This window comes from Nerophis lumbriciformis, linkage group LG08, assembly GCF_033978685.3.
Source record: "Nerophis lumbriciformis linkage group LG08, RoL_Nlum_v2.1, whole genome shotgun sequence".
In the NCBI taxonomy this organism is placed as follows: Eukaryota; Metazoa; Chordata; class Actinopteri; order Syngnathiformes; family Syngnathidae; genus Nerophis; species Nerophis lumbriciformis.
This window is the reverse complement of record NC_084555.2, coordinates 31,021,596-31,037,440: the sequence shown is the minus strand read 5'-3', so window position 1 is coordinate 31,037,440 and position 15,845 is coordinate 31,021,596. Positions and strand designations below refer to the sequence as shown.

At 37.8% G+C, this 15,845-nt stretch overlaps 1 protein-coding gene across 1 annotated transcript; it reads right to left on the bottom strand.

The window, feature by feature from the left end:
* Positions 1 to 7: 7 nt before the first annotated feature.
* Positions 8 to 15,085, bottom strand: LOC133611662 (galectin-8-like). Its single transcript, XM_061968665.1, has 8 exons — positions 14,898 to 15,085; positions 14,663 to 14,751; positions 11,744 to 11,954; positions 6,184 to 6,303; positions 6,093 to 6,119; positions 1,057 to 1,145; positions 821 to 986; positions 8 to 744 (listed from the first exon to the last, which is right to left on the bottom strand). Exons 1-8 carry the CDS (start codon positions 14,934 to 14,936, stop codon positions 595 to 597), a joined length of 891 nt encoding a protein of 296 aa, XP_061824649.1. The 5' UTR covers positions 14,937 to 15,085; the 3' UTR covers positions 8 to 594.
* Between the last annotated feature and the right edge of the window lie 760 nt (positions 15,086 to 15,845).

Here is a 15,845-nt window from a genome sequence, read left to right as displayed (position 1 = left end):
CAAAAACTCATGACCCTGCACAGTTTTATTTAAGTAGATGCAAGACAAAAAATATTTACATATTTTCAGAAAATAAAAAACAGGACTCCTTTAGATTTATCAATGCACTTTTGCAGAAATACTAGTGACTGGAAAAGTATTCCTTCTCTCCCCAAAAGTATGAAAATGTCAAGTCAACAACGTTCTTACAGCCAACAACCTTCATGTAGGCTTTGTTGAAAAATACTGATCCAAACTGTACTACATGGAAATATGACTCTGAATGTTAATTTTTTACATCCATTAGCTCACACTAAAGACTCGCCTGAAAAAATGTAGGTCAAACTCCGATGGGTACTTTTTAACTTCAGGTCCCGCTGTTTCTCAACACACTTTGTGGTTTTGGAGTGTAGTGCCTGGCTGGTTAGCAAAGCTACAAAACGCTCCATCGACGCTTTACACATTTGATTAACATTGAGACTGAGCGAAATAAATGTGATGGAGCAAATTGTAGGCTCATGCTGCAATATTCTAAAGCAACACTTCTTCTCACTGGTCCTTAGTCGGCACAAAGGCTTAAAATATGAGAATTGGACGCCCAAACCATCAGTTTATTCACCACAATTTGACATCCATGAGCTCCAGGTCTCCCATGATCTCCAGCTGGTCGATGCTGCTCAGGTCCTGCACCCGATGTCTGAACTCAAACAAGTGCGAGCCGTTCACTGCCAACTTGAACTGATGCGCCTGGCAGAGGAGGAGAATCTGACCGACAACAAATGAACACAATCCTTGACTGAACACCTTAGACTTAGGCGAGGATTAAACGGATCAAGTTTACCTCAAAGTAATCTCCGGAGGAAAAGGGAAAGAAGACCAACTCCCGCTCCTCCTGACCCCAGGATTCATTCAGGTACGAGTTCCTGACGAACGTGCTGGACTTCATGCGAGGATTCAGGTGGAGCGCGATGTTCTCTGTCCTGCTGTTGCGCAGGTTGACTGTAAAACTGGAAGACAGGTGTGGATTTGACAGTTTCAGCTTCTCCTGGCTCAAGTCAAATGTGATGAGAGGTTTACCTGTGAGGATACATGCTGATCTGTCCTTTGATGGTGATGTGCTGCCCAGGGCTCAGACCTTTTAGGATGCTGCCTTTGTAGGGGACGCTCTGAGGACAACATTCACAACATTCTGGATTACCTTGCACTATGTGGAATAAATGATCATAGAAACAAAACGTTTGTTGAATGCATCATTGCAGAGTTTGAAGCACCATTGAGCCTATTTTTACAAGCATTTATTGCAAGTAGGGTGTTCAAAGTTATATTGGCCCTCAGCATAGTCTGACTCTAAAATGAATTAATTATTTAAGGGGCAATTTGTAACCTGCTCACAGTTAAAAAGTGTTAAACCCCAAAATATAACAAGAACACCACCGGCTAGCGTATGTTATCATTAGTTGATTAACATAACATATATATTGTATTAGAGTCCATATTTTTCCCAATTACTAATTATATTAAATACAAATTTCTCGTTGGCCCGTGCAAAAACGTGCAACTAACAATTTGCAGTCTTGTTGTCATGATAGAATACACATTCAATGATGCTGTTAGTAGCTGCACGGCAGTACATTTTGCCACATTGCTATTACTAGCTAATAACCATATACAAAGCTAATTCGTGTGCGTTACATAATTACATGCTAAAAGTAATAGGAGGGTGTGGTATAATCTGGAAAGATTGCAAACAGCCCTTTAATCCAAAATATTATAAAATAGGAGTGCTAAACAAAAAAAAAATTCAAATCCAAATCGCAATTTTTTGTTATTCTGATTCGAAATCGATTCATAATTTTCGAGAATCTCTTTTTTTTTTTTTTTTTTTTAAATAATACATTTTTGGATCAACTACATTATACAGCTATTATAATTAAAATAATAATTATTATTGATACTTTTGATTTTATAATTTTCGTTTTACCTTTTTTTTAAGTATTGTATTTAGTAATAAGAAAAAAAATATGTATACCAAATTCTGTTACAAGAACCGTGTTGAGTCGAGAATCAATTCAGAATCAAAACGTGAGTGCCCAAAGGTTCCCGCCTCTATTAAATATTACACAAATTTGCCTCGTCACCTGTAACACAAAGCTAAGACGTTGATGTTTTGTTGAACTAGCTTAGCATACAGTAAACACATACACCCAATAGCTTAAAAGGGAACTACACTTTTTTGGAATTTTTTCCTATTGTACACAATCCTCATGAGAAACAAGAACACAAATGTTTTTAGGGGTTTTTTGGATTCTAATTTGTAATAATTGGCCCAATGTAAGTGGCTAGCAATGCAGCTAATGGGAGCAATCTATTCAGCCTCTAAGTCATTTTAAAAATGCTTCCAAAAACCGCCAACAATACTTCATTTACGTTTCATAACCTGTATAATAACTAAGCTGTAGCGACATTGTTATTGGATTAACTCGTTGGAATAAAAAAGACAATATAACATACATTCATAAATGTGGACGCATGTGAAAAAGTGCAATATATTTATCTGTACAGTAATCTATTTATTTATTTATACATATTTATATTTTATTTTATATATATATTTATTTATATATGCACCTTATTACTTTTTTATCCTGCACTACCATGAGCTTATGTAACGAAATGTTGTTCTTATCTGTGCTGTAAAGTTCAAATTTGAATGACAATAAAAGGGAAGTCTAAGTCTAAGTAAGAGTGAACACTGAGGAACTCTTTTTCTAGCGTAAGAAAACATCACCTTGCTCACAGTGACACTCACAGTGCTGCGGCAAGAGGTAAGCTACCGTTTCTGCATCTGCAGCTAAGAGTTTGTAATGCACAACACAATGAAATAGGACACCAATCTGTACTGACTGAAAACATGAACACATATTACAGTATCTGTAAAGTATTAGCCCACATTTCATGTTTTGTTTGTACACAGCTAGCTCGACAGTGTAAGTAGTTGTACTAAGTTAATAACAAGCATGATGTGCTGCATATATCATGATCAATATTATGGTGACTTACTCGATGGACAGTTGTCTGTTTGGTCAAGCTGGCCCGAGATGTTTCCAGATGATTTTTGGTAGGTGAAAAAAGGTTTCCACCACTGCAGGGTTTGTTAGCGCGAACAGTTTGTCTTACTTTGTGATGCAGTTTCTTTGAGCAGTGTCCTCCTTGCCAAATACTTTCCATCAATAATAACATTGTGTGCCTCTCAGTGCAGCAGAAGCACTCCATTTCTGTTGGCAAGCTCCACATTTAAGTCACAACGATCCTGACTCTCTATCGACTGACGACGCTCGCCTGCTCCGGCCTTTCCCCCTCACTTTGTTCTCCCTCAGCTTCTATAACCAGAAGTTCATCCTCCTTTCCGCTCCAAATAGGTAAGGTCTGCTATGATTAGCAAACACAGGCTTAGGTTGTCGGAAGTAGAGAGTGGGTTTCTATGAGAAGCAGAAAGTGTGTTGCTATGGGCACTGAAATAAATGCGCCCCGGAAATAATTTCTGGTAATGCATAAAATGACCAAAATATGGTAAATATTGTCTTATCTTTGTCCGTGTGATGTCAGATGAAACAAAAATGTAGCTGTTTGGCCACAATACCCAACAATATGTTTGGATGAGTAACCCCAGGAACACCACACCTACCGTCAAGCATGGTGGTGGTATTATTATGCTCTGGGCCTGTTCTGCTGCCAATGAAACTGGTGCTTTAAATGGGACAATGGAGGACAAAGGAGGTTTACCTCCAAATTCTTCAGGACAACCTAAAATCATCAGCCCGAAGGTTGGGTCTTGGGCGCAGTTGGGTGTTCCAACAGAACAATGACCCCAAACACACGTCAAAAGTGGTAAAGGAATGGCTAAATCAGGCTAGGATTAAGGTCTTAGAATGGCTTTCCCAAAGTCCTGACTTAAACGTGTGGACAATGCTGAAGAAACAAGTCCATGTCAGAAAACCAACAAATTTAGCTGAACTGCACCAATTTTGTCAAGAGGAGTGGTCCAAAATTCAACCAGAAGCTTGCCAGAAGCTTGTGGATGGCTACCAAAAGCGCCTTATTGCAGTGAAACTTGCCAAGGGACATGTAACCAAATATTAACATTGCTGTATGTATACTTTTGACCCAGCAGATTTGGTCACATTTTCAGTAGACCCATAATAAATTCATTAGAGAACCAAACTTCATGAATGTTTTTTGTGACCAACAAGTATGTGCTCCAATCACTCTATCACAAAAAAATAAGAGTTGAAGAAATTATTGGAAACTCAAGACAGCCATGACATTATGTTCTTTACAAGTGTATGTAAACTTTTGACCACGACTGTATATATATCTAAATGATAAATGATAAATGGGTTGTACTTGTATAGCGCTTTTCTACCTTCAAGGTACTCAAAGCGCTTTGACAGTATTTCTACATTCACCCATTCACACACACATTCACACACTGATGGAGGGAGCTGCCATGCAAGGCGCTAACCAGCACCCATCAGGAGCAAGGGTGAAGTGTCTTGCTCAGGACACAACGGACATGACGAGGTTGGTACTAGGTGGGGATTGAACCAGGGACCCTCGGGTCGCGCACGGCCATTCTTCCACTGCGCCACGCCGTCCCATCTAATGTATATATACAGTATATACTGTATATATATCTATATATTAGGGGTGTAACGGTACGTGTATTTGTATTGAACCGTTTCGGTACGGGGGTTTCGGTTCGGTTCAGAGGTGTACCGAACGAGTTTCCACACGAACATATTAAGTAGCCGCCTCTGCTTCCTTCTGCCTCTGTCTCTATGTCAGTACTCTACACAGCACCCAGCATTGTCCCACCCACACAACCATCTGATTGGTTACAAACAGAGCGGTAACAGCCAATCAGCAGTGCGTATTCAGAGCGGTAACAGCCAATCAGCAGTGCGTATTCAGAGTGCATGCAGTCAGTGCTTAGCATTTAGCAGGTAAGCATCAGGCAGCGGACTCTCCCCAAATTATAATAAACACCTCCCAGTCAACTACTAGTAACATTACTATGAGCCCGTTGACCTTCTAGAAATATAAAAGGCAGCTCAGCTCACTCGCAGTCCTGGCTTGAGGTGAAGGCTAATTCGCTTTTAGCGTAACGTTAGCTCATTTTGCAGTGTGTGTGTGTGTGGGCGTGTGTGTGTGTTACGGACAGCAAAGCCCTGTCTGTCTGTTATTTCACTTTACCTTTTTCTGTGTTGATTGAGCTGTGTTGAAGCAGCAAAAAAGAAGAAAAATGAAAATGAAGAGTTTCTGTCTCTGATAGTTGATAATAATGTAAGTGCATCATTAAGCCTACATGAACTCCATGGTGTTCAGGGATGAATAGTCTCTCCTATTGCTATTGTACCATTTTTTCAACTATAGTTACATTAATCATTAGTAATGCAGCAGCCTAGTTTTGAATGGCAGGGTCCCTGCTATCACATGTTGATAAAAATATAACATTTACATAATAAATCAACTACAGGCTTCCCAAATGCTGTAATAAATTAAGCATGATGAGTTGACTTGAAACTGTTTAATGTTGCACTTTTTATATGTAGAAGAAAAGTTTTGTCATTTTATTTAATCTGAGCAACAACTTGAGGCAGTTTAATGTTGATCAACGTGGGCAGAATTATTATAGTGTTCCCAATGTTAAAAGGATAAAGCCATTGTTTACAAATTTGGTAAATAAATAACCAAAATATGTATATTTTGTTGTTTTCTTACTGTAACGAAAATGAACCGAACCGTGACCTCTAAACCGAGGTACGTACCGAACCGAAATTTGTGTGTACCGTTACACCCCTAAAATATATACATACACACAGAAGTACTGCTATATACAACGTTGATGGAGGTTTTTGAAATGTTTTAGAGTGCTTAAGGTAACACAGCCGCATCTTATGAGTGTTTTTTTTCTATGTTTAAAATACAAAAAAAATACATTTGTGTTCTTGTCTCTCACAATGATTGCCATTGATAGGCAACATTTTAAAAAATGTGTAGTTCCCCTTTAACAAGCACAAGATTCAACAAGGATGACACGGGTAGGAACTCACCAGGTCACCAGACTCCGAGTATATTGCCTGTGAGACACAGAGAGCAGCTTTAGTAAATGCAGACCCAAAATGAAGGACTTGAAGGGTTTACCGAGTTTGGGATGTAGCCTATAGCTTGCACTTGGACATTCCCAGACATGGAAAGTGTGTTTATCCTCTTTAGTGGGACTCTGTGCTTGTATTCCAACAGGTGAGCGCCGTTTACTGCGACCTGTAGGAAAAGTCAAGTGAGTACAGACACATTCTGCTTGACCTCCGACTTGGGACATTTTTTTGTTGTATGATCCATACCTGTCCATAATAAATCATCAAAAGTTATTTTAAATAAGTCTCAGTGTATTGTTCAAAAAATAAGCGCTGGAATTGACACAGTTTTGTGAGGCGTGAGATAAAGACGCCGGTAGTCTGTAGCTTTAATGCTAATGCGTTTGTCCAAGTCTGTCTTCAAGAAGCACAATTGTGCGTTTTATCCACTTTTTACACACACAATGTAACTTTGTATGTATCCAACATAACAGACGCCATATATCACATTAAAGAGTGGGACAGGAGGGCACAATAGTTAGCAACACCAAAGAGTCTATGGGCATCTCACGGGTCCAATATAATCCCATTATTTATGCATCTTTATTATTACCGGTATATTGTATTGTGTTACTGTATACAATACATGTATTATATGTCATTATTAATATGTATAAAATGCTCCCCATTTGGCTGCTGACATGAGGTAGTACATCATTTCTGGGTTTTGGACGTGAGTGCACACAGCATACATGTATAAACTAAATAAGTGATAACTGTTGCTGCCTGCTAAGTGATTAAAATAAATAAACGTACCTACTTAGCGAGCAAAAAAAAAACAAGTATGGAATTATATTGGCTTGCATGTAAAATGTCCGATACAAGCAGTGTTGAAGCATGTTAACTTGTGCAAAGCTGGATAGCCAGTTTACATTTAAATGTCCTCCAATAAGCACACAACTTTGGTATTTTCTTGTATTTTAGCGAAGTAATTTACAAAAGGTGAACATAAACATGGTAGGTTATCAATCAATCAATCAATCAATCTTTATTTATATAGCCCTAAATCACAAGTGTCTCAAAGGGCTGCACAAGCCACAACGACATCCTCGGTACAAAGCCCACATACGGGCAAGGAAAAACTCACCCCAGTGGGACGTCGATGTGAATGACTATGAGAAACCTTGGAGAGGACCGCATATGTGGGTAACTAGGACAGGGGTCCTATGCCACTAGGACAGGGGTCGGCAACCCGCGGCTCTAGAGCCGCATGCGGCTCTTTAGCGCCGCCCTAGTGGCTCTCTGGAGCTTTTTCAGAAATGTATGAAAAATGGAAAAAGATGAGGGGAAAACAATCTATTTTTTGTTTTAATATGGTTTCTGTAGGAGGACAAACATGACACAAACCTCCCTAATTGTTATAAAGCACACTGTTTATAATAAACATGCTTCACTGATTCGAGTATTTGGCGAGCACCGTTTTGTCCTACTAATTTTGGCGGTCCTTGAACTCACCGTAGTTTGTTTACATGTATAACTTTCTAGGACGTGTTTTATGCCACTTCTTTTTCTGTCTCATTTTGTCCACCAAACTTTTAAGGTTGTGCATGAAAGGTGAGTTTTGTTGATGTTATTGACTTGTTGGAGTGCTAATCAGACATATTTGGTCACTGCATGACTGCAAGCTAATCGATGCTAACATGCTATTTAGGCTAGCTATATGTACATATTGCATCATAATGCCTCATTTGTAGCTATATTTGTGGTCATTTAGTTTCCTTTAAGTCCTCTTAATTCAATTTATATCTCATGACATACTATCTGTATGTAATATGGCTTTTAATTTTTTGCGGTTCCTGACAGATTTTTTTTTGTATTTTTGGTCCAATATGGCTCTTTCAACATTTTGGGTTGCCGACCCCTGCACTAGGAACTAGCAGCTACGCAACAACTAAGCACACAATAGCACACTAGCTAGACATATGTAATGAGTGTCCTTATTTGAACAACAATAATGCCGTTTAAAACGCCAAAAATAATCAAATAGTTATAATTGCATATTACTTACACTTCTTCCTTGGAGACTTTGTATATGTATTATTGCACTAGTTTCCCCATTGTAAAATAAATAAAAAGTATATCCCATCAAACCTGTCCGCATCATTCAACCTACTACAAATCCCAAAACCAGTGAAGTTGGCACATTGTGAAAATCGTAAATAAAAACTACAATGATTTGCAAATCCTTTTCAACCTATATTCAATTGAATAGACTGCAAACAAAAGATATTTAACTTTCGAATTGGTAAACTTTGTTATTTTTTTGCAAATATTAGCTCATTTGGAATTTGATGCCTGCAACATGTTTCAAAAAAGCTGGCACAAGTGGCAAAGAAGACTGACAAAGTTGAGGAATGCTCATCAAACACTTATTTGGAACATCCTACAGGTGAACAGGCTAATTGGGAACAGGTGGGTGCCATGATTGGGTATAAAAGCAGCTTCCATGAAATGCTCAGTCCAAGGATGGGGCGAGGGTCACCACTTTGTGAACAAATGCCTGAGCAAATTGTTGAACAGTTTAAGAACAACATTTCTCAACGAGCTATTGCAAGGAATTTAGGGATTTCACCATCTACGGTCCGTTATATCATCAAAAGGTTTCGAAAATCTGGAGAAATCACTGCACGTAAGCGGCAATGCCCGTGACCTTCGATCCCTCAGGCGGTACTGCTTCAAAACCGACATCAGTGTGTAAAGAATATCACCACCTGGGCTCAGGAACACTTCAGAAAACCACTGTCAGTAACTACAGTTTGTCGCTACATCTGTAAGTGGAGGTTAAAACTTTACTATGCAAAGCAAAAGCCATTAATCAACAACACCCAGAAACGCCGCCGGCTTCCCTGCGCCCGAGCTCATCCAAGATGGACTGATGCAAAGGGGAAAAATGTTATGTGGTCTGATGAGTCCACATTTCAAATTGTTTTTGGAAACGTTGGACGCCGTGTCCTCCGGACCAAAGAAGAATAGAACTATCCGGACTGTTATAGACGCAAAGTTGAAAAGCCAGCATCTGTGATGGTATGGGGGTGTATTAGTGCCCAAGAAATGGGTAACTTACACATCTGTGAAGGCACATTAATGCTGAAAGGTACATAAAGGTTTTGGAACAACATATGTTTCCATCCAAGCAACGTCTTTTTCATGGACGCCCCTGCTTATTTCAGCAAGACAATCCCAAGCCACATTCTGCACGTGTTACAACAGCGTGGCTTCGTAGTATAAGAGTGCGGGTACTAGACTGGCCTGCCTGAAGTCCAGACCTGTCTGCCATTGAAAATGTGTGCCGCATTATGAAGCGTAAGATACCACTACGGAGATTGTTGAACAACTTCAGCTGTACATCAAGCAAGAATGGGAAATAATTCCACTGAAAAAATTGGTCTCCTCAGTTCCCAAACGTTTACTGAGTGTTGTTAAAAGGAAAGGCCATGTAACAGTGGTAAAAATGCCCCTGTGCCAACTTTTTTGCAATGTGTTGGTGTCATTAAATTCTAAGTTAATGATTATTTGCAAAACAAAAATTAAGTTTCTTAGTTCGAACATTACATATCTTGTTTTTGCAGTCTATTCAATTGAATATAAGTTGAAAAGGATTTGCAAATAATTGTATTCTGTTTTTATTTACGAATTACACAACTTCACTGGTTTTGGGTTTTGTACATTCTGAGCCAAACTTAATGAATTATTGTGACCACTAAGTGTCGCCAAAAACAAATACCACTCCACTTCAACTCATAGACAACATAAGTCCATTCCGGGCAGTTAATAATAAATACAGTTGTTCTTACCTACCACTGTTTTCTGGACTAATTTCACTTGATCGAGCTTTTTCAAAGATTCCACACAACAAAATATTTAAATTATGTATGATTCAAGCAACTAATACCTTATCGCATCAAAATCGGTATCAGCCAATACTCAAGGATCCAACATTTGTATTGTATCAGAAGTGAAAAGTCATATCGGGACACCCTAAAGCTCTCACAATCATTGATGGCATGACCGCAAGGCTAACTAGTTGTCATCTATCATTGTTATTTGCACTTATTAAAATAACTTGTTTATTTACAATTAGGATATTTGTGTTCCAAATTGGAAATCGCTGTGTTTGGCTCGCAGCCCATTGGCACATTTTCACTGCAAGGCAAAAGGTTTGGACACCCCAGGTTTAGACTTTTGTTGAAGTGTACAAAGCATTTATTATTTTCTTGTTTCACAATGGTACTTTACATTCAACCTAGTTTAGCGCCCTGGCGCTAAACTAGTGTGTCCTAGTGTAACTAGTGTGTCCTCTCCTCCTCCCTCCTCCATGTATGTTCCCACGACTTCCGCATTTTAGAACTGCATTCTGAACCTTTGTCCATCGGTTCAGAATCTTTCATGTTTCAATCGCGACACTTTGAAAATTGATCATTTTTCCCACCTCTAAAACACTGGCATAGCTATGTGAGCTACAGTGCTAACACGTTTTGACAGCAACAGCATGCTCGGATGGCCTAATCACTGAAGAAAAACTAAATAAACGTACAGCTTCCATGTCTGTAACTGACTGATGGACAGTTGGCAGAGCTACACACTTTATTTGAAGATGTCGAACAAAAAGTAATGTTTTTTTTGTTTGTTTTATGTGAAAATGTTTTATTTTTCTTAAGTTTGGTGCTGACAAACAGACTCCTGGGACACATATCACTGTTATAACATCATGAAAAAGATTATTTTGCATAATAGGGAACCTTCCACTGCCCATGTAATGTTTTAAGTGTAATTGTAGCAATATTAACAGTAAGTCTACTCCAAATAATCTGATTCTAAATCAATTTATAATTTACAAGAATCGATGTCTTGCATTTTTTGGTTTTTAAGAATAACATTTTGGCTTAAGAACATCAAGCAACTATTATTTATATTTTACTATTAATGTTCATGTTTTCATTGATTGCTTTTATGTATTTTTTATTTTCCTTTTTTTAGTTTTGTACTTAATAAATATTGTATTTGCATGCCTTTTCAATTCTGTGTAAATGTCTATCCTAAGTATTGTAACACTGGGATCAGGTTGGAGGGTTTTTTTGGATTAACATTTTGTGATTTTTGTAAATACAATTTAAAAAATATTTTTTTAGCCCAAAACCGTGCGTATAAATCGTACATCAGCAGACAAGAGGAGCTTTTGTAACCTGTAATCTGTTTTGAAAAGGATTTATCATAATTTGCATACCAAACAATATATTACGAGAAACGTGTCGAATCGAGAATTGATTCTAAATCGAATCGAATCGTGAGGTGCCCAAAGATTACCGCCTCTAATTAAGAGTCATGCGAATGTAGATATAAGTTACTCCTGTTAGTAAACTTTAAACACACTTAGTTTTTAACATTCTTAAATGTCTCACAAAACATTCAGCCTTAGTTTAAAAAAACAAGTGATGACAAGCTTGTGACACTGGACAATATGATGTATATTCTTATTGTAAGCTTTTCTTCTCTTAACACCCCTTAGAGGGACTGCTCCTTGGTCTAATTTCAAGTTTATCACTGTATCCCGAAACAAACCATCTGACCTTGAAGGCATCCTTGTGCACCAGGATGATGGTCTCGAACGGGGCGCCACACTTGTAGGGCAGCCGCGGCATCGTTTCCTCTTGACCCCACCTCTCCTGCAACAGGGAGTTGCATCGCACGCAGGGTGAGTCCTTGAAGCAAGGACTATAGTGCAGGGCCACGTCGGAGCGTGGCTTGGTGCTGCCGCCACAGGACAAGTCAATCTGAAACCTCATAAGAGCATGTGCACCAAGGATGCATTACACCGCTACAGAAAGCAGGAGCTATTACTCTCCAGATCGAGTGCAACGGTCTTCAACATGGGCTCCGTAAAATTGCAGGGGGGTTGTGAAATGTGTGGTTGATTTACACCACTAAAAACTTTATATACGCTTTCTGGCTCACTCTTCAGGATGCGCCGTTTTGTGGGCGGTCTTATTTATGTGCCTCCACTTCGATAGCGTCTTTTCCCCGCCATCTATGTTGTAATTTTTAGCGCTCCATGGGGAGTCTACTGACAAATATAAGTCAGAACTATTACTAATTACTACTAATTTGTATTAGAAATGGCAACAGCGGAGGATGCATGTCCATGTACGAGCCAGTAAAAAGATAGAGCAAAATAAGGCACTTGTGACTATGTTGGACTACGATGGCGAACACTCACAAATCACTTTGGGTGAATATCTACCATATATGACGTTACCAATGGCAAAAACGTCACCAAATGGGCAAATTCCAAACGTCTCGTTTGGAGGAAGCATGAATGAAGGCAAAATTGATTTATAAATATAGCCACCAGGCCTCCACGGTTTGATTTTAAATTTTCAGGACTTATGCATATCCCAAATACACCACAGCAGGTAACAATGGGTAAGAAAAATTGGCTTTGCAAAACAGGGCCCCTTTTAATCCACGTTAACGTTGATCTAATACATCGAATCGCAGTTTATAAAAAACAGCGGCATGGTCGCCCAACTCAATGCAAAACCATCTATTCTTCCATTTTCTACTGCTTGTCTCACATGAATAGTTATATAATTATGTTCCTGTTAGCATTTAAGATAGCCAGTAATTAGTACTCTAATTTCCGGCTAAAAATTAGGACACTAGTTGTCAGCTAGCAATTAGCGCAGCCCTTGCCAACTAGGGATTAGTGTGTTAGTTATCAGCTAGCGATGAATGCGCTAGTTGTCAACAGCCAATTAACGCGCCAGTTGCCAGCCAGCAATTATCACACCCTAGCTAGCGATTAGTGCGCTAGTTGCCATTAAAAGTTAATGACGGCTCTATACTCCATCCATCCATTTTCAACCGCTTGACCCTTTTGAGGTCGCAGGGGCGCTGGAGCCTATCTCAGCTGCATTCGGGCGGAAGGCGTAGTACACCGTGGACAAGTCGCCACCTCATCGCAGGGCCAACTACTGCAAAAATATATATTTAATATACTGCATAGATATTTGTTATACTGCAGATATTATTTAATATACTGCATAAATATGTATTTAATATACTGCATAAATACATATTTAATATAGTGCATAAATATATATTATATTAGAGATGTCCGATAATATCGGCCTGCCGATATTATCGGCCTATAAATGCGTTAAAATGTAATATCGGAAATTATCGGTATCGGTTTTTTGTATTATCAGTATCGTTTTTTTTTATTTTTATTTTTATTTTTTATTAAATCAACATAAAAAACACAAGATACACTTACAATTAGTGCACCAACCCAAAAAACCTTCCTCCCCCATTCACACTCATTCACACAAAAGGGTTCTTTCTTTCCGTTATTAATATTCTGGTTCCTACATTATATATCAATATAGATCAATACAGTCTGCAAGGGATACAGTCCGTAAGCACACATGATAGTGCGTGCTGCTGGTCCACTAATAGTACTAACCTTTAACAGTTAATTTTACTAACTTTCATTACTAGTTTCAATGTAACTGTTTTTATATTGTTTTACTTTCTTTTTTATTCAAGAAAATGTTTTTAAATTATTAATCTTATTTTTTTTTTTTTTTTAAGTACCTTATCTTCACCATACCTGGTTGTCCAAATTAGGCATAATAATGTGTTGATTCCACGACTGAATATATTGGTTGACATCGGTATCGGTTGATATCGGTATCAGTAATTAAAGAGTTGGACAATATCGGAAAATCGGATATCGGCAAAAAGCCATTATCAGACATCCCTAATTAATATACTGCATAAATATATATTTAGTATACCGGTACTGCAAAAATGTGTATTTAATATACTGCGTAAATACATATTTAGTATACTGCATGTATATGCATATTGCATAAATATATATTTAATTTAATGCATAAATATATATTTAGTATACTGCATAACTATATATTTAATATACTGCATAAAAATATATTTCATATACGCATAAATATATATTTCAAATACTACATAAATATATATTTTCAATATACTGCATTTATATTTAATATAATGCATACACATATATTTAATATACTGCATAAATATACATTTAATATACTGCATAAATATATGTTTAATATACTGCATAAGCATATATTTAATATACTGCATAAATATACATTTAATATACTGCATAAATATATGTTTAATATACTGCATAAGCATATATTTAATATACTGCATAAATATATATATATTCAATATATTGCATGAATATGTTTTTAATATACTGCATATATACTGTATTATTTAAAGGATTTTAGTACAGTATTGCGCAATAAAAAAGCATCTTTAGGACCAATTTAGTTAAAAACACAATCACAATTTTAGTATCGGGTCCCTGCTCCTTCTCTGGAATCAGTCTGGGGGTCCCTGGACTGGAGATGTTGAAGACCCCTGTTCTGGTGCATCTTTAGGCAGATATCATTTCAATGTCTTCATTATAGTCTTCTGTCATAGCTCACCTGTCAGCATCTGGCTGCACGGTGCCCTGGATGATGATGATCTCTCCAGGGTGTAGGCCTCCAGGTATAGATCCTGTGTATGGAATCAACTGAGGTGGAGAGGTTAGACCGTTTCAATATGAAATAAAAAATAAATGGATGAGCAGTCATGCGCATGCATATCTCCAAGTTCATCTCTGCAGGATGACAGTACAAGACTAGCTGTAACGTAACAACAATACAGTACGTATCTCACCGGTTTCAGGACACTATACTTCGCATTTGCCACCGACATCGAGCTTCCTGTGTCAGTCTACAAACTACAGCTTAACGGCGAAACACAACGTCTTATGTTTTGATGCTATTTGTCACCCTTTTGTTTTATCATCCAGTGTGAAACGGGGACTAGGACAACAAAGTGCCAATGGTCGCCATCCGAGCCCAGGAAACCACGCATGCGCAAAGCGGACACGTGACCATGTTCTTTTTAAAAAGGCGGTTCTCACGAAGTTCAACTAGGATTAGATATAAATATGTCCATTTGTGTATTCCATCAAGGATAGTGCTTGAAGGGGGGTAGACTAATAACAGCGAATAAGGAGTTCTAATAAAACCAATAATTACATGAATTATTATTTTCAACCTTTTTTTGTGAACATGGGCTTTTGCGCCCTCTTGCGTTTGTTTTCTATCAAGACGCCCATCAAATGTAGCTGCCATTACATTGTATTGGCGGCAGAATACAGTATTTATTTTATAACATTGCTTTATATAGTAAAAATAAATGGGTTTTTTATGTGACGTCAATGGGGATGTCTAAATAAGTCTTTCTAACCAATCAAAAACACAGGATTGGATTTAATATTTGTTTAATGCCTATACTAATAATCACATTTATTTTTATGCATTTTACATTTTAAACAAATCTCAAAGTCCAACAATGGGTGCATACTATTACAAATAAGTTTAAAAGAATAACAACATGTAAGTGTACCGTACATATAAAAAACAACTAAAAGCTACTTCGGACACAGACAATTTCTGTGTTGAAAAGAAAGGTTTGGAGTTTATTAGTATTTTTTAAAGATTCAACTGTCTGTGGGGGTTTGATCCAATCCAATCCACTTTATTTATATAGCACATTTGAACAACAAAAATGTTTCCAAAGTGCTGCACAACATTATTAAAAAACAGTATTAAAAAC